Genomic DNA, 23,310 nt, shown 5'->3' on the forward strand with positions numbered 1-23,310 from the left:
TGCGGATGGGGTGGGGTCCAAACTATTTTAAGTGCCAAAAGGGGCATTGTGGGTGAGGGTCATAGAATGGTGCCTCTGGGGCTGGCCAGCAGGTGCTGGTTGCCAGGAGCTGAACCAGCCTTGGAGTAAGCAAGCAAGCGGGCAAGGGAGCCCACCCAGCCAGTCCTCCATCCCTTGCCGTTGGGACTGGACAGACAAGTCTCAGGTCCCTGTGGGGCAGTGTGAGGAGGCCCCTCTCTTTGGGGCAGAGGGGGCAGCTCCAAAACTAGGGGCGGTGGCAGTGACAGCGGCTGCCCAGAGGACTACCAATGGAGAGGAGAGGAGGCTGAGGGAACACTCCACAAGGGAGCGTGTTCAAAAAAGCGTGAGAGGCTGCCAGCTCTGCAGGCGAGGGGTGACGTAACTGGGCTCCTGAGCCCCCCAGAACATAGTTGCTCAAGGGACCCCTGGACTCAAAAAGGTGGAAAACCTCTGAGCTAAAGTGTGCACAGATTTCCTTTACACCCAAAGTGTCGTAATCTTGGTGTGGTTTCCGCTTCCAGAAGGAGAAGCGCAAATTTAGCCTGACGGAATCGGCTTGCGAGCTTCTCCGTGGTTATGTTGCAAGGCAGACTTTTCCATCCGTTGACTTCTGCATTGTTTCTTCGAATCTCAAATCTTCGCCTTCCAAGAATCTGTTAACACAGTTGGCAGACAGGATGAAGTCACCGTTTGGGGCTGCAGAACTTCTCAGTATGGTGTGGCCTTTGTTTCCCATCCCACCTTTTGTGAAATGCCTCGCTTTTCTCCCCACTTTTCATGCTGCCCAACTTTCAGTGCTGTCAGTGTTTACCCATTTAGGGCCTTGCCACCACCTTCTCCTTCGCTTCTTCTATTTGTCCTAACCCAGTGCTTCCCAAACTTGTTTTTGGACTACAACTCCCATCACCCCTAGCTCGCAAGACCAGTGGTCAGGGATGATGGGAATTGTAGTCCAACAACAGCTGGAGAACCACGTTTGTCCTAACCCATCCAGATTGCTGAAACAACAACAAAATCACATCTGGCAACAAATGTGCCCCTTTGGTTTCAGATAGCACATGGGTAGAGGAATCCAAAAAGCCCGGGACACAAATTTTCATGGCCCTCTAGACTCATTTACCAACAGTAATGTATTTAGCATTAAACTCTGGAAATGTAGACTCGATTCTGATCAAACTAGGCCTCCTAGAGCAAAATACACACCAGAAGGCTTAGTTTGGTCAGAATTGAGAATATACACTTCCAGAGTTAACGCTAAATACATTACTGCTGGCAAATGAGCCACCATACAGACTTGTCTCCATTTGGGAACATTTTCACCTATGAGAATGCTGTGGTAACAGGAGTTTGCATGTGTGTGTTTATGTAAGTTGGGGAGTGGGGGAATTGCTCCCCAACGTGGGCACAGCAAAAACATTTGCGCAGATCTGTAAATGTGCAAGAGCCACTCCTGATTTGCGTTAATTTCCTTTCTTAACAATTTTAATATAAGAGGTTGCAATGGCTACTGGTGGGGACGCTTCTCACTGTATTTCCAACACATTAACTAGTTTCAAGGGGATATTACCGATCCAGTGCATCACTAATTGTTAACATTTCACTCTAGGTCATACTGGCTTTGTAATACAGTGGTACCTCGGAAGTCGAACAGAATCCATTCCGGAAGTCCATTTGACTTCCAAAATGTTTGGAAACAAAGGCACGACTTCCAATTGGCTGCAGGAAGCTCCTGCAACCAATCGGAAACCGTGTTGGATGTTTGTGTTCCAAAGAATGTTCGCCACTGGAACACTCACTTCCGGGTTTGTGGCATTCAGGAGCCAAAACGTTCGACTCGCAAGGCGTTCGGGATCCAAGGTACGACTCTATTAGGATTCAATATGTACCAGGGTTATTGCTTCCTAAGCTTTCTGGCTTTCTTGCTGTCATTTTTTGGGGGGTGCAGTTTAAAAACGATTTGTATTTATATATAGCTTGTTCAAGTCATCAAATAACTCCACATACATTATCCAAGTCAACTTTACCAAGTAGCCCGTAAGGTTGAAATCATCTCTGTATTCAAAGTCCCATTATTGAGTTCATTACTGTTGAAATTTGAACCCGGCGTTTCCCAGCTGATTTGCAGAGCTCTGTTTCCTAAATAACAATTTATTTTGTCAACCTCTCTGAAACGTAGAATTGGTAAGGGTTTTGCTCCGCGAGCAAGTGACACAAAACTTTGTCATGTTCTATTCCTCAGTGCTCTCATACTGTCCGTCTGGTGGAAATGATTGTTCCACAAAATGCTTTCTCTATTAATAGTCACTTTTTTATTTTAAAAAGGATTTTGAAACGTAAGCTAGAGTGTTTTTTCTTTCTTTCGGAAACGGGATTACTATTTCTGCCGCAAGCGTTCAATGTGTGATTATAAGAGCACTCTGTATAATTATAATGTTTATCATGCATGTCCCCCGAAAATAATCTTTTTCCCTTGTCTCTGCCGCTTCCCTTTGTGTTTTGCAGGGACTCCAACCGTCATGTTAAGATAAAGCAGAAAGGAGCAGTGCTGAACATGCTAAAGAGGTTAGACAAAATAAGGTTCAGAGGTCACAAGAGAGATGAGTTCCTCGATTTAGCAGAGTCTCCCAATGCTTCCGACACTGAATGTGGAGATGAAATTCCTATGAAAATACCTCGTACGGCAGGCAAAGACAGCGATGAATTGAGAGACCCTGTAAGTATCTGCGCTATTGACATACGTGCCAACTCCCTGGGTGCCCGAGCACCCACAAAATTCCCCATGGAGGGGCCAGGCACCCACAAAATTCTGTGCCAGGGCCATGCACGCTGCGTGGCTCCCATGACCCCGGGGCCAAGATGGCACTCCTGGCTGAACGAACGAATGAATCTTTATTGCTAAAAGCTATAAGCTGTCACATGGGACGCGGGTGGCGCTGTGGGTTAAACCACAGAGCCTAGGACCTGCTGATCAGAAGGTCGGCGGTTCGAATCCCCGCAACAGGGTGAGCTCCTGTTGCTCAGTCCCTGCTCCTGCCAACCTAGCAGTTTGAAAGCCCATCAAAGTGCAAGTAGATAAATAGGTACTGCTCTGGCGGGAAGGTAAACGGTGTTTCTGTGCGCTGCTTTGGTTTGCCAGAAGTGGCTTAGTCATGCTGGCCACATGACCCAGAAGCTGTATGCCGGCTCCCTCGGCCAATAAAGCGAGATGAGCGCTGCAACCCCAGAGTCAGCTATGACTGGACCTAATGGTCAGGGGTCCCTTTACCTTTATAAACTGTCACAATTGGTCACAATCCGTAGGATACAAACAATTGATTTAAGACTGAACAACAAGAACAGCAAAGCAAGCATACAAAAATGCAAAAATCACAGCTGCATAAGTTAAGTAAGCACTCCACGTCTCACACTCCCCCTTATGATACTTGTCTTGGTGCCTAGCTCTCAACCTACTTGCAGCTAAGGCAAATTTTGCAACCTGTGCAGTAATAAATACATTATTTCTAGCCAGCAAAATAGAGATTTGCTCAACAGCAGTTTGGTTGGAAAGAGAGCAAAGGATGTAATCGAGGAATTTTTGTCTAGGGCTAATGATGTGTATCAGTGTGTGGTCACTTTCTTATTTTGGAAAACATTTTAAGTGTTTGTAACGCAAAAATTATGTTCTATTTGTTTTTTCTTATTAGTACCATGCACACTTAATGCTTTAACACTGGTTTTCTGGACGGATCATATCTGAACGTCTAATTCAGTGATGAGGAACCTGTGGTTTTCCCCATTATTGTTAGATTCCCAGCTCCAATCAGCCCTGGAAACCAGCAGTGATCAGGGAAAAGGAAATTTGTGGCTCAACAACATATGGAGGGCCGCAGATCCCCCCTCCCATTTAACCCATAGTTAAAAATTAGCCACAGATCAGGATGTGAAATGTTTCAAGAGCTTTTTTGAGTTTTGTCAACCATTGTTCAGTAATACTTCTGGACCAAAGTGGTCCATGGTGAAGGCAATTTACTTCCCTCTTCTGCCTTCTTGTCTGCAGGGTGAGAAATAACTGTCACTCATGTCTCTGTGTACCTATCCTCTGAGCTTAACTTTTTCATTAGACATTTGAGATCCTAATCAGAGAAGGGTGTAAATTTCAGCTTTATATCTGAACCAGGCCACTGGGAAGTGGAGTTAAATCTGATCCGTTGTTTTCGTTATTGTCATCATTTTATCATTTGCTGCCTTTCAAAGAGTTAAAACCATGCTCAGGACCTCTTATATAAAAATATCTACACTGGTGCCTTGGTTTAAGTTCAGCTTAGTTTATGAACAGCTTGGACTAAGAACGCTGCAAACACAGAAGTAGGTGTTTTGGTTTGTGAACTTTGCCTTGGAAGCAGAACATGTTCTGCTTCTTGTTGAGTGTGTTCCGTTTGTAAATTGAGTCCCCTTCTGCTATGGGAAAGCACGCCTTGGTTTAAGAATGCTTTGGTTTAAGAACAGACTTCCGGAATGGATTAAGTTTGGGAACCAAGGTAGCACTGTACATAATTACAAACATAACAAAAGTAGTTGTAAACAATAAATAAAACACATTGAAAAGTGCACAACCAAAGATCCTACTAAAGGGATTAATTACAAGACAGGAAGTGGAACATGCAATAAGTTCAATGCAATTCAGCATTTATTTATTTTTTGGAAAAAAAGAAGAAAAGTGCACAACCAAATTGAACCATTTCCACATAAATCGTAATTAGATCTAAAATAAAAATACAAAAAGTTAGCATCGATTAACAGCAACAACCTCCCCCAACAAAACTCCCAAAAGAACACCCCAGCTCCAAAGTCTGTTCAGCAGCCTCAGCTTTTTGTAGCTGGAGTCAGTCCCAGCAAGGCAGGGAGCAGGTCTTGCAGCCAATATGGTCTTCTGGCTTCTTCCGCAGCACCAGCTTTTGTTTTAGATGCTCCTGCCGATATCTAATCCCTGGGGCTGGCGTGTTGTGTGTTCAGCTTATACAAACGGCCTGCTACCCATGTGACTACCCATGTGACTACCCTGTAACTAACCCAGTATTTTAAGACGGGCGGGTTGGCATTTTAATTCGGGCAGCGACTGACAGTGTAGGCAGGACGACAGATTGGGAATGAACGGCTATCAATTTGGGTGCTGTTGATCAGAGCCCAACCTAGTTGCCTTTAGCCTTCAAGATTTTGACAACAGCAACTGTGTCATGACCTTATTTGAGGTGGCTTATCCTAGTGGTGCCGTGTAATCCTCTTCTGGAGGAGGAATGAAAAGAGGGGGAAAGAATGACGGAAAGATGGAGAAGAGAAAAAGCCTAGCTTTTGGTTGGTCTAGCTGTGTGCTGCCTACTCCGACTCGCTACCAGGGCTGAATAAAAATCAATGGATTTTTTTTTTAAAAAAACATATGTTAAAAAATGTTAATAAGATTTTTTATAATTTAAATTGGATTTTTAAAATAAAATGCTTTTGGAGGAAAAATCTTTCTAAAGATAGTTTTCTATTTAAGTTACATTATAGTCCAGGAAATAAGGATTTGTTTAAGTTTTTCATGTGTGCTAAAACTCAGTCTTTTTTTCTTTCTTTAAATGTTTAACCATATCAGTTAACAAACATGGATACATATGCTATAATGTTATTGTTTTAGTTAAATAAATTGATTCAATTGTTATTAAGGAAATGATCACTTTTCTCCTTCCAATAAAGTACAGCAGAAAAGTTGTCCAAATATAAACATTTAACTTACTAGACCTCGCCATCATTTCATAATTATCAGTCTATGCATTTCTAATAGTATAACAAAATCAGTAATATTTGATATAACTGTAAAAACTACTCTGAAAAATTATTATTCCAAAAACGAAACCTTCATCTGGTTGCAAATATTAAGAGGCTACCAGCAAGAATGAGTCTTTCTGGGAGGGAAAAATTATTTAGATCATATCTTACTGACTAGTGATTTAAATCATGATTTAAATTGATTTGACTTAAATCAAATCCACCCTGCTTGCTACAGCTCACCAAGATCTGACAAGGTTCCCTTTCCCAACACGGATTGATTCATGTACAAAGCCCTCTTCAGCTTGGCACCAGCATAAATGAAAGCTCATCTCCTTCCTTTATATCCCCAACAAACACTTTGCTCTGCAGGAGAGGGCTTCATTCAGCTGCCATCTTGCCTGGAGTTCTGCTCCACATGACGGACCTTTAGTGTGTCAGCACCCACCCTATGGAATTGGTCTTCTGTTACAGATCAAGCAGGCGCCATCTTCCCTGTCCTTTCGGTGCCTGTCGAAATATTTTCCTCTTTCAACAAGCCATCCCCGTGGAGATCCTTATCCTACTCAAGTATCTGTAATGGATTCGAAATTGCTTTTAAGTGGTTTTAAAGATGCAATTGTTTTAATTTATATACGTTTCTGTTGCATTATGAAATTGCTTTGAGATGCTTCACAGAAAATAATAACAATGATGATGATGATGATGTTCAATGCAGAAAAAGCCACAGTGAGCCAGGACAGCCCTCGAATATACCAAGAGTATATTAAAAACCACCCTGATTGGCCGCAGAGCGCATTTTTCCCACTGAGGAATGAAGTAGATCTTGATCCCCTCCCCCTCTTTCCTTTTTTCTTTCTCCTTCTGTGATGGAACTCCTATTTGGGGACTTCCCTGGCTTTTTCTGGCCCACGTAGGACCAGTCTGGATAGTTGGCCTTGGTGAAGATTTGACATTTTCATCCCCAAAAAGTTTTTGATTTGAGTTTCTACTGACATGAGGCTGCATTTTAATTTTAATGTTGTATTTTAATCTTGTTTTTAAGTTGTATTTTAATCAATTGTTTTTATACCTAGTGTTAGCCGCCCTGAGCCCAGTCATGCCTGGGGTGGGCAGGGTATAAATTATTATTATTATTATTATTATTATTATTATTATTATTATTATTATTATTAAATAATAATAATAGGCCATGCTTGTCCAACATCCAAGAGACTGCAATCTACTCCCACTATAAAAAAACTGGTGTTGATTGATCTACCTACTGGATTGACCAAAGTTGTTGAGCTTTTTTTGGGGGGGAGGGGTCCCACAATCTACCACAGGCAACCCGTGATCTACCAGTAGCTCACAATCTGCCTGTTGGCCATCACTGACCTAGGCAATTACTTAAAAGCAACTGAATGGGATCAGATCATACAGTGGTGCCCCGCAAGACGAATGTCTCGCAAGACGAAAAACTCGCTAGATGAAAGGGTTTTGCAGTTTTTGAGCTGCTTCGCAAGACGAATTTCCCTATGGGCTTGCTTCGCAAGACGAAAACGTCTTGCAAGTTTGTTTCCTTTTTCTTAACACCGTTAATACAGTTGCGCCTTGACTTCGAGGAGCAACTCATAGAACACGGTGTGGTAGCCTTTTTTGAGGTTTTTGGTGATTTTTGAAGCTTTTCCAAAACTTTTCCGACACCATGCTTCGCAAGACGAAAAATTTGCTGGGAATTTTTTTTTTTACCACTGGGAGGTGGTAGATTTAACTCTCCTCCTTGCACCATTTTTCTGACATAAATCTCCCCTTAAAAGTCTGTTTTCTATCTCGGGGGTCAGTACCTGGGGCTGGCGAGGCACTAGAGCTCAGGGAATTCCCTATGCCTACCTTCCCTATGATCAAACGGGAAGGTTTCTAGGGCAGCTTCCATGTCAAAAATGTTAGGTGATTTGGTTCTGGGTCTTTTACATCTCCATTGTTTTGGCCACAAGTTAATACAGAGAGGCTCCATGCACCCGAGTTTAGACCTCAAACTTCTACGACTGGCAGCTTCTATAAATTCAGCTCTGTAGAAGGACAGATCTCGACAAACAGATGTAGTAAAGTGAAGGACAGCGCATGGTAGATTGAAAGGGACCTTGTGTTGAAGGTGGGTCTTAAGTCTGGAATTGCTGGAGGCCGTTGAAGTTCACTAACGCAATCAAGTCAGGGACTTGCAACGTGGTGAAAGCAATGAGCAGATATTGGTGGCTGCTGATGGCCCCTTCTCTAGTGTTGTAGACTTGCTTGTTCCAGCCTCTTGAGTTAAAAATAACCTGCTCTGTGCCATGCCACAAAAAAAAAAGAGTGGATTCTAGAGCTGTTATATTGACTCTGCTGCGTGACCTTGACGTGTGAATTAAAACGCGGCTCAAGGCAGCTGAGTCACAACCATTTCTGTTCACCTGTAGTGCAAAGGAGCTCCGGGGGGGTCAAACCAAGTTTGCTTTCCAAATATCGATTGCCCGTCCACTTATAAACTTACAGTCCTAGAGGTTTGATAATCTTATTTTTTCTCCCTGATCATTTAGTATAACCTAGTTCATAGGCTCCCATTCCGTAATTCTGATTTTACCATTGCTTCTGAGAATGGAGGTTCATTTAGCCACCATGCCTAAGAGCTGCCAATTGACCTGTTTTTTAAGATGGTTTTTCTAATCCTTCTTAACAAGGTGCCTGAGGCAGGTTTCCTCCAGTAGTATGGTTAGTTTCTGCTGTCCCTCAGCTGCTCCTACCTTACTTCCTGGTTATGTCCACAACTTTCTTTTTTCTTTTTCATAATTTTTTAAATAATAATATCTACATTGAAATATCAATCATAATCTTAAACAAAATCCTTAGACTTTCCTCCCCCCCTTCATGGGTCCCATTGTTAATCTTTTTCATTTGCATCTTATAACTTCTTCCATTTTTCCTTAAAACACTTCTTTTACCATAGTTCTTGTTACATTACAAGTGTTATAGCAATCCTGCCAATGTTTTCAGTTGTTTGCAGCGTTCTCCGAGATAACTTATAAATTTCCCCCATTCCTTATTAAAGTTCTTTTCTTCCTGGTTTCTGATCCTCCTGATCATTTTTGCCATTTTGGCGTAGTCCATCATCTTCATCAACCCTTCTTCTTTATTGGGACTTTTTCTTCTTTCCATCTCTGGGCTAGAATTATCCGCGCTGCTGTCATGAATAGTCTTTTCTGCTCCTGTGGTATTTCTGCACCTAATAAAAAATGCTTCTGGTTTTTCCACAAACGTTATTTCAAACATTTTTTTTTTGTTTCATACCGTACTTTTCTGTGTATAAGACGATGTATTTTTCTTAAAGAATTACGTTGAAAATTGGGGGTTGCCTTACACACGGGTAGCGCATTGGGGGGACATGGGATTGGTTGCTTCCGCGAGCCGGAGATTGTCAGTGGCTATTGGGCGTGTTATTGGCAGCTGCAGCAAAGACTGTTCTTGATTGGTTGTCGCTGTGTTAATTGGGTGGGCGGTTGTTGGCTTCCGCTGGCTTGGGGACAGATAATAGAGCCACTCCGCCATTCATGGCCCCAGCCCCCGCGTGATTGGGGGAATTCCCGGCTGCGTCACCTCCTGGCCAGCCAATTGGCTGGCTCTGGGGGTGTGGCCTGCCTTATTTAAACCAGGACGCGGCCGGGGATCTCCCTCTTTGCCGCCTGCAAGCTGTTCCTATGGAGGTGAGGGCCTAAGGCACGCCCCCTAGCGGTGACCCCGGGGGAGTTCCTAGTTGATGTGCATCAGCAGGACTCCCCATACTGGTAGTTAACCCTTCCCGGACTTCAAGCGGACGGGCTGAAGTTGGATATAGTTGGTTAGGACCAATGCCTAAGCCAATACCGCTCATCACCTGTAACCAATAAAGTTGTGGCCTTATTTAGCCCATTAACGTTAATAATTGTGTCATGTGTCATTATTTCCACTGGGGGGGGCGGGAACTCGCCACGCAAGTGGCTTTTCCAACTCGTGTGAGTGGCGAGTGAGCGATTTTCGGCAATCCCCCCTAAAAAAAGCTCAACAGCTATGGGCAATCTCCCCCTATTTTCTTAATTTGGAGCCCCCAAAAATAGGGGGCGTGTTATACACGGGAAAATATTTTATATCATTTCCCAAAATGCTTTTACTGCCTTGCACGTCCACCACATATGATAAAAAGTGCCTTCCTTCCCTTTACATTTCCAACAGATGTTTGTCGCAATTCTATACATTGCCCACAACTTTCACCGGTGTGGATACATATCGTATGACACCCTGTGCCTACTTACCTGGGAGTAAATCCCATTGAATCCAAGGGGCTGGATTTTGTGTAGACACATACAGGAACGCACTGTTGGTGCGGTCCCCCCCCCAAATTGTTGGGATCATTTATAATTCAAAACTATTTTTGTTTCATCTGTTGCTGCATCTAGAAAACACAATACAAAAGGCCATGTTGTTGTTTGCATTACGTATGAAATGAAATGTTATTTCAGGTGCATAACTATGTACATTACATGGATAGAAATAAAGGCCCAGATGCCAGATGCACGTTGTTCTCATCGTAGTTAATACATGTTGGAACCTGAGCAGGCTACTTGCATCGTATCCAGTTTCATGAGATTATATCTCATTATGCAGTTCTTTCTAGATTACTGTGTAGAGCGCAGAGTTTTCTTAAGGTGACTCTTCGACCCTTGCTGCTTTAAACACAGATTCCAGCAAAATAGGAATTTGCGGTTCCGGTTTTTCAGCCAAGTCTGTAGTTACAGCACCATTTTACACGGCCTTGTAAAGAAACTATTAGCCGACCTTGTCTGCTCACTGTTTCGTGTCAACCTTGTAAGACATTAGCATTACAGTGGTGCCTCGCAAGACGAAAAGCATCCGTTCTGTGATTCTCTTCGTCTTGCGGTTTTTTCGTCTTGCGAAGCAAGCCCATTGACGGATTAGCGGATTAGCGCTATTAGCGGATTTTAGCGGCTTTTAGCGGCTTATCTGCTGATCGGATCAGCTGATAAGCGGCTTAGAAAAAGGGGGGAGAAAAAAAACTAGCAGGAACTCGCAAGACATTGTCGTCTTGCGAAGCAAGCCCATAGGAAATTTGTTTTGCGAAGCACCTCCCAAACGGAAAACTCTTTCGTCTAGCGAGTTTTCTGTCTTGTGAGGCATTCGTCTTGTGGGGCACCGCTGTATTCGCCACAGGTGAGCAGATCAACAGCTGCTTTTAGAAAACTGCTATAATTGGAAGAAAACTACTGTAGTTTATAGTTACTATATGCTTAGGTGATCCAGTTGAAAAGACAATGAGTATGTGAGCATGCTCAGTGTTGCTTGTCGATGGAAAATATTGAAATTGCATTGCGTGTTACAAATTCCTATTCTAATACAGTGGTACCTCAGGTTAAATACTTAATTCGTTCTGGAGGTCTGCACTTAACCTGAAACTGTTCTTAACCTGAAGCACCACTTTAGCTAATGGGGCCTCCTGCTGCTGCCGCGCCGCCGGAGCACGATTTCTGTTCTCATCCTGAAGCACTATTTCTGGGTTAGCGAAGTCTGTAACCTGAAGCGTATGTAACCCGAGGTACCACTGTATTGGAAAATCGAATACAATTTTTGTGAAGATTAAATGGCAAAGATAGGCACAACCCATTTAGTGTGCACTGACAAAATACGTCATGATTAATGCAAAACCTTCTGTGACTGAAGCCTTGCCACTTAGCTCTGGGTTCAGCTTGGCTATATTTAATTGCCATGTGACTTCCCCAGAGGAGCGAGCACATTTTAAGGGAGGTTTACAATATTTTGCAACACAGCTGGTGTTTAGCAATAAAAAGCCTGCCTTTTGTAAATATTAGAAAGGAAAAAGTACGCAGGGAAATTCTGGTGACGTCGTCGGAATTTTTGCTTTTTTGGAAACTTGGCGATGGAACCGAAACATGGATGTGCTTTGAGACGTTGGAGCCAAGAATTTTAAGAGAGAAAAGTTTGCATTCTTCTCCTCCCCCCCCCCCCGATTTTTCATGAAAACTCTGATGGATGCAGATGAAACTTTCTCAGGGACTGTGTCATGGCAGAAAACCCTTTTAAAATTGTAGAACAGGCTCTGAGGAGTGGCTCAGAAAGAAGCTATTGTAGTAATACCTGACGGAGAGCATTTTAGTCATGCTTGCCATGCTATTTAACTACATTTGGTTTAGCATACGTTGGCACAGTTCCACAAGTAATACTGTTTGTCTTGTTCTGGGTTATTAAAGATTGCTGCTCAGATTCGTTCCATGCCCAGTGTATACCTTCCATTCTAGTTGTCATCAGCAGGGATTTTATAATTTTTGACGCCTGCATTGTCTTGCAGCGCATAATTTACATCTGTCAATTTTGCATGTGACTCTGCCAAAGTTTTCAGAATCTATTATTGAGTGAAGGTGGTGAGCCGATCGTAGCTGCTATCGCACAAACTTGTGTTGGAAAGACAGATTAGAAATTGGCTTGGAGGGGAGCTACATAATTGACTGGCGACAAAATTGGCCCGTGAGCCATTTTTAAATTCCATTGATATCTCACCTTCCTCCCTTCCATGGAACTCAATGGGCAAAGCAATGGGTCTTCTGTCCCCTGACATTTAGTTTCAGCATGTTGTTGCATTGCGTGTCTTCTGGCAATGCCAAGTTAATTGGCCACTCTTTTTGTAAAAAATATTTTATTCTTGCCATGTTTACTTCCAAGCAATATGTGTTGACAGTGTGCATCCAGAAATGTCATTTGTTGCAGGGCAAACGATAACCAATATACTACTATAAAAGCAGTCCTTAGTGGTACTCTTCATCCTGACATAGTTTGATAATTTTGACCCAGTGATGTCTTTATTAGCTCCCTGCCGACTCATTTCATGCGGTTTAGCAATCCACTTTGTCAAAGATATCCGCACACATACCTCTGGTTTTTGTGTGTATATATATTTTCCTTTGTTTACGCTTTATCTAGCTTCTCAGTTCCTTGAAAACAGCTCTCTTTTCTAGGAAGTTAATGCTGTCTGCCTCCTGAACTTTGCACTGCCGCATCTTTCTCACTGTTTATTTTTGCACAGAAGGAATCTGGTTATGTCCAACGCGTGCTAGGTATTTAAACTTGCCAGGTTTTTCTCATATGCTCCGAACATGGGTGCTCCCCTCTATTGTCTGCCTTGCACGAGGACTGCAGTCCCTTCTTTGTTACAGCTCGCTCCATCATATATTAGCATATACACAAGACGGGATTTATGCAGCGTCAGCCAGTGTTCAGCAAATGCTTTAATTTACATGGCTGATAATTGCTTGAATACTTTCTTTGAAGGAGGGGGGGGGGAAACCCCCAGGTCTATTGACTTGGAATGCCCATAATTTGAAAAGTGCTTTCTACCCAATAGAAAAGAGTTTTGATGGTGATGATTTTTGCTGCAGAACTCAAATGCTTTCCCTTATAGCTCTCAGAGAGCCTGAGCATGCGCAGTGTCCGAAGACGGCTGACTGAAGAGGCACGGTTTCTTTTCTTTAGCTCCTATTGATTTGTTTCAGAGAGCTAATGCTGAATAAGAGGTTTGTCGATCGGCTCTGCACTTTGCTTAAAAAAAAATAATCACAATAATCCGCACCCACGTTTTATGAATTGCTTTGAGGTTTTTTCCCTTTTGGAGTGTGCAGACAACCGCCTTGAGAGAGGCTGCTTTCTTACCCACCAATGTTTTTGTTCTCTCTGCCTTTCCCCTTGTGTAGGCTGGTCCTGGGACCATCAACATGGCTTCAGGAGTCCAGGATTACAACAGAACGGAGTCGGATAGATTAAATGAGATCAAAGGCCATCTGGAAATTGCCTTACTGGAAAAACACTTTCTACGTAAGTACAGAGGAATGTTTTTATGGCATGATAGTGGCGCATGTAGCAATGATCTGGTGCATGGCCAAGAAGGGGGGTGGGGGCGAAGGACTGTAGGAAACGTGGATTTTAAAATGTTGGCTCATCTTATGACTAGCTGTTAATGTAAAAGAACCACTCGGCGTGAATTCACTCGTTTCGATAGCTGCAAACTCATTCAAAGTTCAGATTTATAAATTTGGAGCGACGAGGTGTTTAGGAATCAGCTAATTGTGGAGAGGGAGTGATGAAATGTCTTATCTAGGCAAAGGATGATGGCAAACACTAGCTTATTTTCAGCAAGTCAGGCGCTGTGCGGCTCGGAAGCTTCTAACTATTGATGGAGAGATGGAGGTGCGCTTTGCAGGGAGGGAAAAGAACAATTTCCTTTTCAGATGGAATCCTCAGTGTGGTTCTTTTCGGGATAGCAAGGTTTTTCTATCAAGTCCTATAAACACAGCAGCTGCCTGCTTTCAAATTCTATTGTGTGTGCATGTGCACATACTGAATTTCTACTCTGTCCCCTTTCCTTTCCTGCTACCTGCATCCACTCCAAAGAGTCAGGGGACCTTCCCAGTGCAGATTTTGATGACATGGGATCTTGCAGGAGGGGCGGGGAAGAAACTCCTTTGTGTGAATGGAAGATGGCAGTGTTAGGACACAGCCCTCTGCTTGAAGGATGTAAGCTGGATAACTATAATGCAAAACTGTTTATAAAGTGGTCAAACTGCTTCAGTTATATTACGATAACTAAAACCAAAGTATTTTGGTTTCAATCGGAGGTCACATTTGTATATGCGTTCAGAATAAGCAGGCTGTAGAACTGTGACAGATGTGAACAGATGTTTCTTCTTCTTCTTCTTCTTCTTCTTCTTCTTCTGCTGCTGCTGCTGTTGTTGTTGTTGTTGTTGTTGTTATTCTGCTGGGAGCAGCCCAGAGTGGCTGGGGGAACCCAGCCAGATGGGCTGGCTATTAGTAATAATAATAATAATAATCTGTTCTCCCCAGTGTTAAAGACAGATGGGTATTGTGGGTGCTACTGTAAGTTTGAATTAATCAAGTAACATCTAAAAAATAGTTGCTCACCATTAGTTGTCTGATTGTGGAAACTGAAAACGGATACAGCTTTACACGCGTGAGCAGAAAGGAGCTGCTATGACCCAGAACTTAGTTTGAGTTTCCTAAAATGTTAGCTTGATGTCATTGGATCATAGTTTGAAAACAAACTGGCCATTTTCAAAAGAAGGAAACGTCAACCACAGTTTCTGAAGGTTGTTTTTTTTTTAACCAACCAGAGTTCATTTTAAAACACGATCCCTGGCCCAGGTGGCCCAGGTAGAAGGTAAAACTAAACTCCGGCAGAGTCCTCCTCCTTGCCAAAGGGTGCGGGGGAGAGGCGAAAATGCATGAGCCGTAAGACTACTTCCTGATGGTGCATGTAACACTAAACCATGGTTTGGCTTTACACGCCTACGTAGCCATTGTTCAGCTCATTCTGAGCAAGACACAATTAAGGTGAAAAGCAGCGACTGTACATAAAAATAGATCGTCTGAGGGCTTGTTTACATGGGTAGGAGTACTAGGCAAGTTTTCTTTTTTTAACTGCCTCGCTGCAAGCCAGAGAAACAACCCACGGGGTCAGCATATCAAGGCAAATGTGAGGAAGCATCTCCAATTTCTGGCGGCAGAAAGCTAGTGCCTTCTTACATCAGCCTGTTCTGAATAGGGGAGACAAATTTCGATATTGAGCGATTAGGAGGAGAGCTTCCTTTCTGCTTGCCAGTCAATCAGGAAATATTGGTTGGGGTGGGGCCTCTTCCCTGGAAGCATGGAGTGCTGTTTGTTGCAAGGCAAGATGATGATGATGATTCTGGTGATCTCGAGGCTTGTGGCACTCTCTTCTCTGCTTAATAAACACAATCCTGGCACATGGCTATGGTGCCGAGAGTCGCCTGTCAGGTGTGGGAACATGCCAGGGGGTGTGTGAAAGGTGCTTCCCCCGCCCTCTTGTGCACACATTGGGTGGCAACAGTTTGCACAGTGACTAAGCACGAGGCGAGGAGCAATTTGAAGAGGGTGTTTCTGATTTAACCCTGCTCGCTTTTGCTCCATGGTGCAGGATGAGCTTTTATGTGTGTGTGAATAATGCTGCTTCATTTGCTTTGGTTTCTGGTGTGTGTGTTTGTGTGTGTGTTTTACAATTGCAGACCGCTTGGAGGCATGCTACGCAGCAAGCAACTAACAAAACTACAGCAGCAACAACAATAATAAAAACCCTCTGGCTTGTCCCTTCTGGTCCTGAAACCTAAGACAGTTATGATCTGGCTCCAATCTAGCAGAGGGCATGGTGTTTAGCAGGAGTGGCACACATACGGCTCTTCATAGAATGACAAAATCCCACCGATTGCTGACTTGGCAAGGGGGGGGGGAGGAGCAGGGAGATTGAATCTGACTCCTCCCCCCCAGCCCAGCTCCGTTTTAGGATTCATAAGATTCCAGCTCTTTAAGTGCTAGAGGACCACAGAAAGCTTCCTTATACAGAGTCAGGCCATTGTTCCACCTAGTTTAGGATTGAGTTTCCCAAACTTGGGTCTCCAGTTGTTTTTTGGACTACAACGCCCATCATCCCTTGCTAGCAGGACCAGTGGTCAGGGATGATGGGAACTGTAGTCCAAAACCAACTGGAGAGCCAAGTTTGAGAAACTCTGCTCTACACTGGTTGGCAGGGACCCCCCTGCACTTTGAGACAGGGGTCGCTGCCAGGAGATGTCGGCATTTGGACATGCGGCCATCTGCATGTATATGAGATGCTCTCCCACTGAGTTTCAGCCCTTTACCGACCTGGGGGTTTGCATGTTCCAGTCTGCCAGCCGAACCATGCAAATTTTGCACACATGCTTCCTAATCCAACTGAGGATTTTGCATGCTGCCTCTAGCTGGGCTGGAAAGTTTCTACCTGTATCACATGGGCTTAGTTCAAACAAGTCTTTGTATTGTGCCTTCTGTCTGCTGCTGCCCTAGTGGCCTTGAGCTGAGGGCCTGCTTTTTCTTCCTTTTCAGCGGATAAACAAGCCAAAGCATAGCTTGACAGTGTTGGTTTAGACTTGTGTGTGCTTTGAATTTTGTCACCTCGCTCGAAGTGATTCACTTGGCCTTGAATTAGAGCTCTTGTAATTGTAATACAGTGGTACCTCGGGTCACAGACGCTTCAGGTTACAGACTCCGCTAACCCAGAAATAGTACCTCGGGTTAAGAACTTTGCTTCAGGATGAGAACAGAAATGGCGCGGTGGCGGCGTGGCAGCAGTGGGAGGCTCCATTAGCTAAAGTGGTATCTCAGGTTAAGAACAGTTTCAGGTTAAGAACGGACCTCCAGAACGAATTATGTTCTTAACCCGAGGTCCCACTGTACTTTGCAAGGAGGAGAGTTTCTCCCGCCCGGTAAGCAGAGGCGTTTCTCGACAGCTGCTGGCCTGTGGATTTGTAGAGGCCTTTTGTGTACACCAAAGACCTCCCCCATGGTGTCGAAGGGAAATCTAACCTCTGTGTTTCCTCAACCAGTGTTTGAAATTAGCCAAGCGCCAGGTGCGTTTCCCACCAAGTAAAGATGTCTGGGTGCCAGTCTGGCGCCTGTCATCACTATATGGAGGTACATGCCTGGGGATCATTGGATCGGGACTGTTTTCACACACTGTAGAATTCCATCAGCTGTATTTTATCTGCCCAATTGGATTGAATTTATGGAACCAAATTGCTTTTTCAGTGCAGCCTGAGCTGCTACAGAAAAAGAGGTCGGAATAGGCCAATATAGTATGTGAACTGTCCCTGGATCAAAGCGACCTTTCTTCTTTAAGTTCTTGACGTTCTTCGCCTGAGGCGCAGGTCAATTCTGTGTCGAGGGCAGCTGTCTACCAGCTCCATCTGGTATGCAGGCTAAGACCCTACCTATCTGCAGACTGTCTCGCCAGAGTGGTGCATGCTCTGGTTATCTCCCGCTTGGACTACTGCAATGTACTCTAAGTGGGGCTACCTTTGAAGGTACAACTAATCCAGAATGCGGCAGCTAGACTGATGACTGGGAGCGGCCGCCGAGACCACATAACACCAGTCCTGAAAGACCTACATTGGCTCCCGGTACATTTCCAAGCACAATTCAAAGTGTTGGTGCTGACCTTCAAAGCCCTATACCTGAAGGAGCATCTCCACCCTCATCGCTCAGCCCAGACACTGAGGTCCATCTCCAAGGGCCTTCTGCTGGTTCCCTTACTGCGAGATGTGAGGTTACAGGGGACCAGGCAGAGGGCCTTCTTGGTGGTGGTGCCCGCCCTGTGGAACACCCTCCCACCAGATGTCAAGGAAATAAACAACTACCAGACATTTAGAAGACATCTGAAGGCAGCCCTGTTTAGGGAAGTTTTTAAGGTTTGAAGTTTTATTCTGTTTTTAGTGTTCCGTTGGGAGCCGCCCAGAGTGGCTGGGAAAAACCCAACCAGATGGGCGTTGTATAAATAACAAAATTCTTACTAACATTATTAACTGAGAATCAAATCCCAATCAGTCCATTGTTTGAAAAATAAGAATTTAGAGCCCCCCAAATAGCAACTGGACGTTTCGTTCCGGTGACTGTGACCTTAGTTTAAGGAACCTAGGCTATATTTCTGAGTTTTCTAGTCCTGCTCAAGGCTACAACGTGATTCAGAAGCCTATAAATGATGTGCTTTGGGTCTGCCCCATTCCTTTCTGAGCCAGTAAATAGTGTGTATCTGCAGTTGTCTGCCTCTTGCTCTTCTCTGGACCTTTGGTGCTAGGCTAATGCTGTAACAAATGCCTGACAGATACCATCAGAGCACCTACGGGTCTAGATACCTGATCCATGCATGACCTAGTAATATATACAGTTGTTGAAGACAGCTTGACACAGCACTTTATCCGCCGCCGCCGTGTTAAAATAGCGTTCTCGAAAAATCGTAGGCACCCTGCCTAAAGCCTTCCTAACAGAGAGGAGAAAAAGGGAGGCGATTCGCCTGCCCTCGGGTATATTTGTTTTCCTTTTCTTCCGTTAGAGCTTCAGTTGCCTGCTCACACTCACCCTTCTGCTTCCGGGTTGTCACTTTTCACTAGCAACCCTCACTTATCGTCTGCCCAAGTTCTGAGATTTGGCAACCTGTAGCCGTTCAAGTCCATTACTTCAGTTGTGGAACCAAAAGGGAAGCGAGCTAGAAAACAGAAGTAATCAGGATGCTAACAAAACACTATGCTTGAGACTGCAGCAAGGAGGGAAATTTCCCCCTGTTTCATGGTATAGTACTTTATAATTTTATTTATAAGAGTGTTTCAAAACTGCTGCCTCGTGTTTTTTAAAAAATGCCCATATTAAGGAACGTAAGGGATTATCTTCGACAGAAAAATGCTTTGTAGGATAATATAATCCAGCAAATTGGAAGTTTTTGTTTTGCATGTGTTTAAAGCTGTTGAGAAGTCTTGGAAATGTTTAGTACAAAAGAATGTGTGAAGTGTTGTGTTGAGGGAGTCATGTGTGCTAATATTTTCCAGCCAGCATTAAAAACGAAAACAAAGAAAGCCTGTTAGTGTATTATTGGGGGGTGCAGGATTTGGTTGGTCTGGTTTTTGAGTATTTTCATGATAAAGAGGAAGTAAACAGCAAGTTCGTAAGACAAGACTTCAGTGTGTTACTTTGAAGAGTTATGAGCCTCTTGTCAAAATTGGAAACTTGTATTGCCACCTAAAAATGAGGTTGCATTTTGGGGGGAAATGCAACTAAATGTGGAAGATGGAAAATGCATTTGTATCTATGCAAATTCACCCTTAGGGCTTTTTTCTCTGAATATTTTTTCTGTCTTCTTCTTCTTCATCATCATCATCATCATCCTACGTTTTCCCCAGGTGGCTTATAGATAAAATACACAGATAAAATAGAAAACACTACACCCTATACAATCCTCTTCTGCATCGCTTTGCCATTTTGGCTGCACAAGAATTCACTCTTGAGAACGAGTTTGCGGCGTATGATTTTGCCTCTGGTGCTAATAGAAAACGGGAAGCCTTTAATGTTCAGAGAGAAAGACTGAGAGCTTTGTAGATCAAAGGACATACCAGCAGTCCTGGAACGGGCCAAATTTAGTCACCTTGCAGAAACATTTCTTGCATTAGAGCTGGGCTGGGGAATCTTTTTCTGTCCAAAGGCTGTGTTCCTCTCTGTGCAATCTTTCAAGGGCCGCATGACAGCGGTGGGTGGGGCCAGAGACAAAACTGGGCGGAGCAATGGATGTGAACGCTACCTTTGGTAGAATCGTAGCGTTGGACGGGGCCACGAGGGTAATCCAGTCCAGCCCCCTTCATTCAGGGATCTTTTGCCCATCGTGAGTCTCGAACCCACAGCCCTGCAATTAAGAATGTCATGCTGTACCAACTGAGCTGTTTCTCACCTTTGTACAGTAAGGCTAGTTTCTGCAGACACTCACACTGTCTTGCCTCCCTCCAGACAAGTGAGAGGGACTAAGGACAACATTGCAGTCAGGGACAAGAAATGGGGCTGGTGAGGAGCGTGGTCTGGGGAGAGTTTTGGGGGCCAGATTTGCGGGGTCTGAAGGGCCGCATTGGGCCCTGGGCCTCAGGCTCCCCACCTATGTAGTAAAGTGAGGGTCAGGACCGTTCATTTCCCACTGGTTCCCAGAATTAAATCAGCATCATTTTCATTCTGCATGTGTTCCTTCTTTGAGCTGCACAGCCCATTAAGGATCCGAAACAGACATGCATTCTTCTTCTATTGTTCTCCTTCAGAGGCCATCTAGGACTGAATGGGGCTGGGCGATACCTGGTTTTCAGCATCATGATATATCACCAGCTAAGAATCATGGTATATCATGATGTCTGAAATGAGGATGGAGCTTTGTAGAGGCATCCACTGGCTTCACGGTTTCCCCCGCTTCGTGATTTTTGCCTAGCACACACCCGCTCACATCATGATTCACAATCTATTGCCAGGTCAAAAATGGTCAAACCGACCGGATCTAACGTATAGAATAAGAGAACAAGAAGAACATTCGTTTACGGAAGATTGGAAAAATGTTTATTGATTATATGAGGGAAAATTGTGTACCTTTGAAAACGTTGGCAGCATTAAGATAAATTCAACAGTGTAAATAAGTTTTGATGGAAGTGACAATAGAATACTGAATGGTTTAGTTCACAGTCATACCTCATGTTGCGTTAGGTTCATGTTGCGCCTTTTTGGCTTGCGAACGCTGCAAACCTGGAAGTGTATACTTCCGGGTTTCGCCGCGTTCGCAGAAGTGTTCTCTGTGCTTTGTGCATGCGCAGAAGCGCTGCTCTAGTTGCGGACTTTTTGGGGTGTGAACAGCACACGGAACAGATCGTGTCCGCAACTAGAGGTACCACTGTATATGAAACATGCTGGGATTTATGCAATGCAAAATGAACCATGGAAAGCGAAGAAGTCATTGATATTTTAAGGTTGTCTAAATGAATAGTCTAAATTGCAAAACTTTTTTTTTTATAAAAGAGAGAGAGTGTGTGTGTCAAACCGATATCACCATATATGGACTTCAAACTGGTTTTGGATGATATATTGCTATATTGCTCAGTCCTAGTACTGAAGATGCTGTGTTAGTGGTTGCAAAATTAGCACCGCAAGGGGAAATGTGGAGGGTTGTTCCGATATCCTCTTCCTTTTACACCTTTCCCACCTTGAGTCAGAGTGGGCTGAGTGTTCTGCCCGCCTGCTTCATCCGCAAAAGCTTTGCCATCAGCTCCACCCGGGTGCCAGACACCTGCAAGTCAAAACCTCTGTTGGGGGCTGCCTTGCAGAAATCCACTTGGTGGTTCTGCAAAAAGCATGCGCTTAGAACGGAAGCTCCATAAAACATGGGTCTCTTCTGATGCTGTTGTTTTAAGAGAAGCTAGCTGTATGCCTCCAACTAAGTCACTGTGAAGCAGAAAAAGCTCTCCTGATTCTGCCCTTAATAAACCATTTTTAAAAACCCAGGAATCTTGAAAGGAGACGTTTCACTGGGATGAATAATTGCAACTGTCAAGTGGTGTTGTTAGCAATGGTAAAATGTGAGTTAGGGGGCTCTGCACCCTTTCAAACAGTTCTCTGTTAAAATAAACAAAATCTCCTGTTGCATTGAGAAGAACAATGCAATTAGCTGCTTGTTGAAACATCCAGTGCAAAACACTCCCATGTGGATTTCTGAGCATCACAGGCTTAACAGCCTGCCTTTATTTTGCACAGGAGAATGGATGCAAAGCTAACAAGGCCTTGCTGTTGTGTTCACCGGCCATTTTTCCCAGTTACAGTGAGCTTTTCTGATGACTGAGCTATAAAAACTGGTCCCAGCCCCCTTGCAGAAGTCGTTTCTCACGTACTCAATCCTAGATTGATAAATTTTTCACTCCTCTTTGGGAACAGCAGGTCTTGGTTTTTTCAGAGGTTAGCCAGTCACCGCGAACTCTGTTAAACCCTTAACAGATGAGGGATTTGTGTGACATCTCTAGTGTATAAAAGATGCCAGACTTGCTGAAGTTCCGGGATAGATCTGTCATCGTTCCTGTAATAGCCTGTGAGTAAAATAGTATCAGCGAAACACCTTGTGAGTAAAATAAAAAATAAAAGTAATGCTTGGTGGTTTGTAAGCACGGGAATTTGAATAGCTCCTATCAGCTCCATCCGAATTCTATCATGACACCTTATTTGTGACCTGACCAGTTCGGTTTTTATGACTGTGATCAGGAGGGGACCTGTAATCCTGTATAATTTTGCAAATTAATGGCAAAAACCAATAAGCCTTCCTCAACATTTCTCAGTACTGGAGAGAATAAGGCAGCGCTTGCCTGTGTGTAGCTACTTCATATAAATGCGCGCAGTTTGGGAATGTGGTCTGTAATTCGCTGCATCGTTCACCAAGGGAACAGTGCTAAATTTGGGGAGCCAGTGTAATTTAAGGGCAGATGGCGCTCGTCAACCTGGGAAGGTAGCCCATCGAGCTGAAGAAAAGCTCTGCTCCTAAACCTCTGCTGCCTTGCAGGGCACCTTCAGGAGAAGAGGCGGCTAAGGAGGACACCAGGCATCCCCAACCTGCGGCCCTCCAGATGTTTTGGCCTACAACTCCCATGATCCCTAGCTAACAGGACCAGTGGCAGGGATGATGGGAACTGTAGTCCAAAACATCTGGAGGGCCGAAGGTTGGGGATGCCTGGAGTAAACCCTACACAAATCCAGAGTGGAGTCCCTAAGTGTGAGGAGCAGTTGCGTAACAGCCCTCAGCAACTCAGCATTTTGGCTAATCTACTTTTTGTACATATAAACACACACGGAGCACTGCAACATGGCTCCCTCTCTCTCTAGCATCAGACAGCAAAGAGAAAAAAGAACAAAGGACAATCGTCCCACTTCACGGAACACAGTAACACAAACCTCCTGTCTCCGTCGCATCCCACTCTGTGGAGTCAAAACATATATTGTCAAGGGATAGACAACAATCCCATGACTGCAGCCATGGAGCAGGAATTCTAACACTAAGATGGTTGGATGGCGCCCTGTATGGCTCCTTCGGCAACT

At 44.1% G+C, this 23,310-nt stretch overlaps 1 protein-coding gene across 7 annotated transcripts in view; it reads left to right on the forward strand.

The window, feature by feature from the left end:
* GRAMD4 (GRAM domain containing 4) overlaps positions 1-23,310 on the forward strand; it is a 101,112-nt gene that overhangs the window by 28,344 nt on the left and 49,458 nt on the right. For 6 of the 7 annotated variants that reach the window (XM_082239687.1, XM_082239683.1, XM_082239684.1 and 3 more), the window contains exons 2-3: positions 2,524-2,734; positions 13,572-13,692. In XM_082239687.1, coding sequence (XP_082095813.1) covers positions 2,524-2,734; positions 13,572-13,692 — 332 coding nt within the window. Of the gene's footprint in view, positions 1-2,523; positions 2,735-13,375; positions 13,395-13,571; positions 13,693-23,310 lie in introns of those variants that run through there. The other variant, XM_082239689.1, reaches the window with a different exon arrangement.

This window comes from Podarcis vaucheri (genome assembly GCF_965113315.1).
Source record: "Podarcis vaucheri genome assembly, chromosome: 10".
In the NCBI taxonomy this organism is placed as follows: domain Eukaryota; kingdom Metazoa; phylum Chordata; class Lepidosauria; order Squamata; family Lacertidae; genus Podarcis; species Podarcis vaucheri.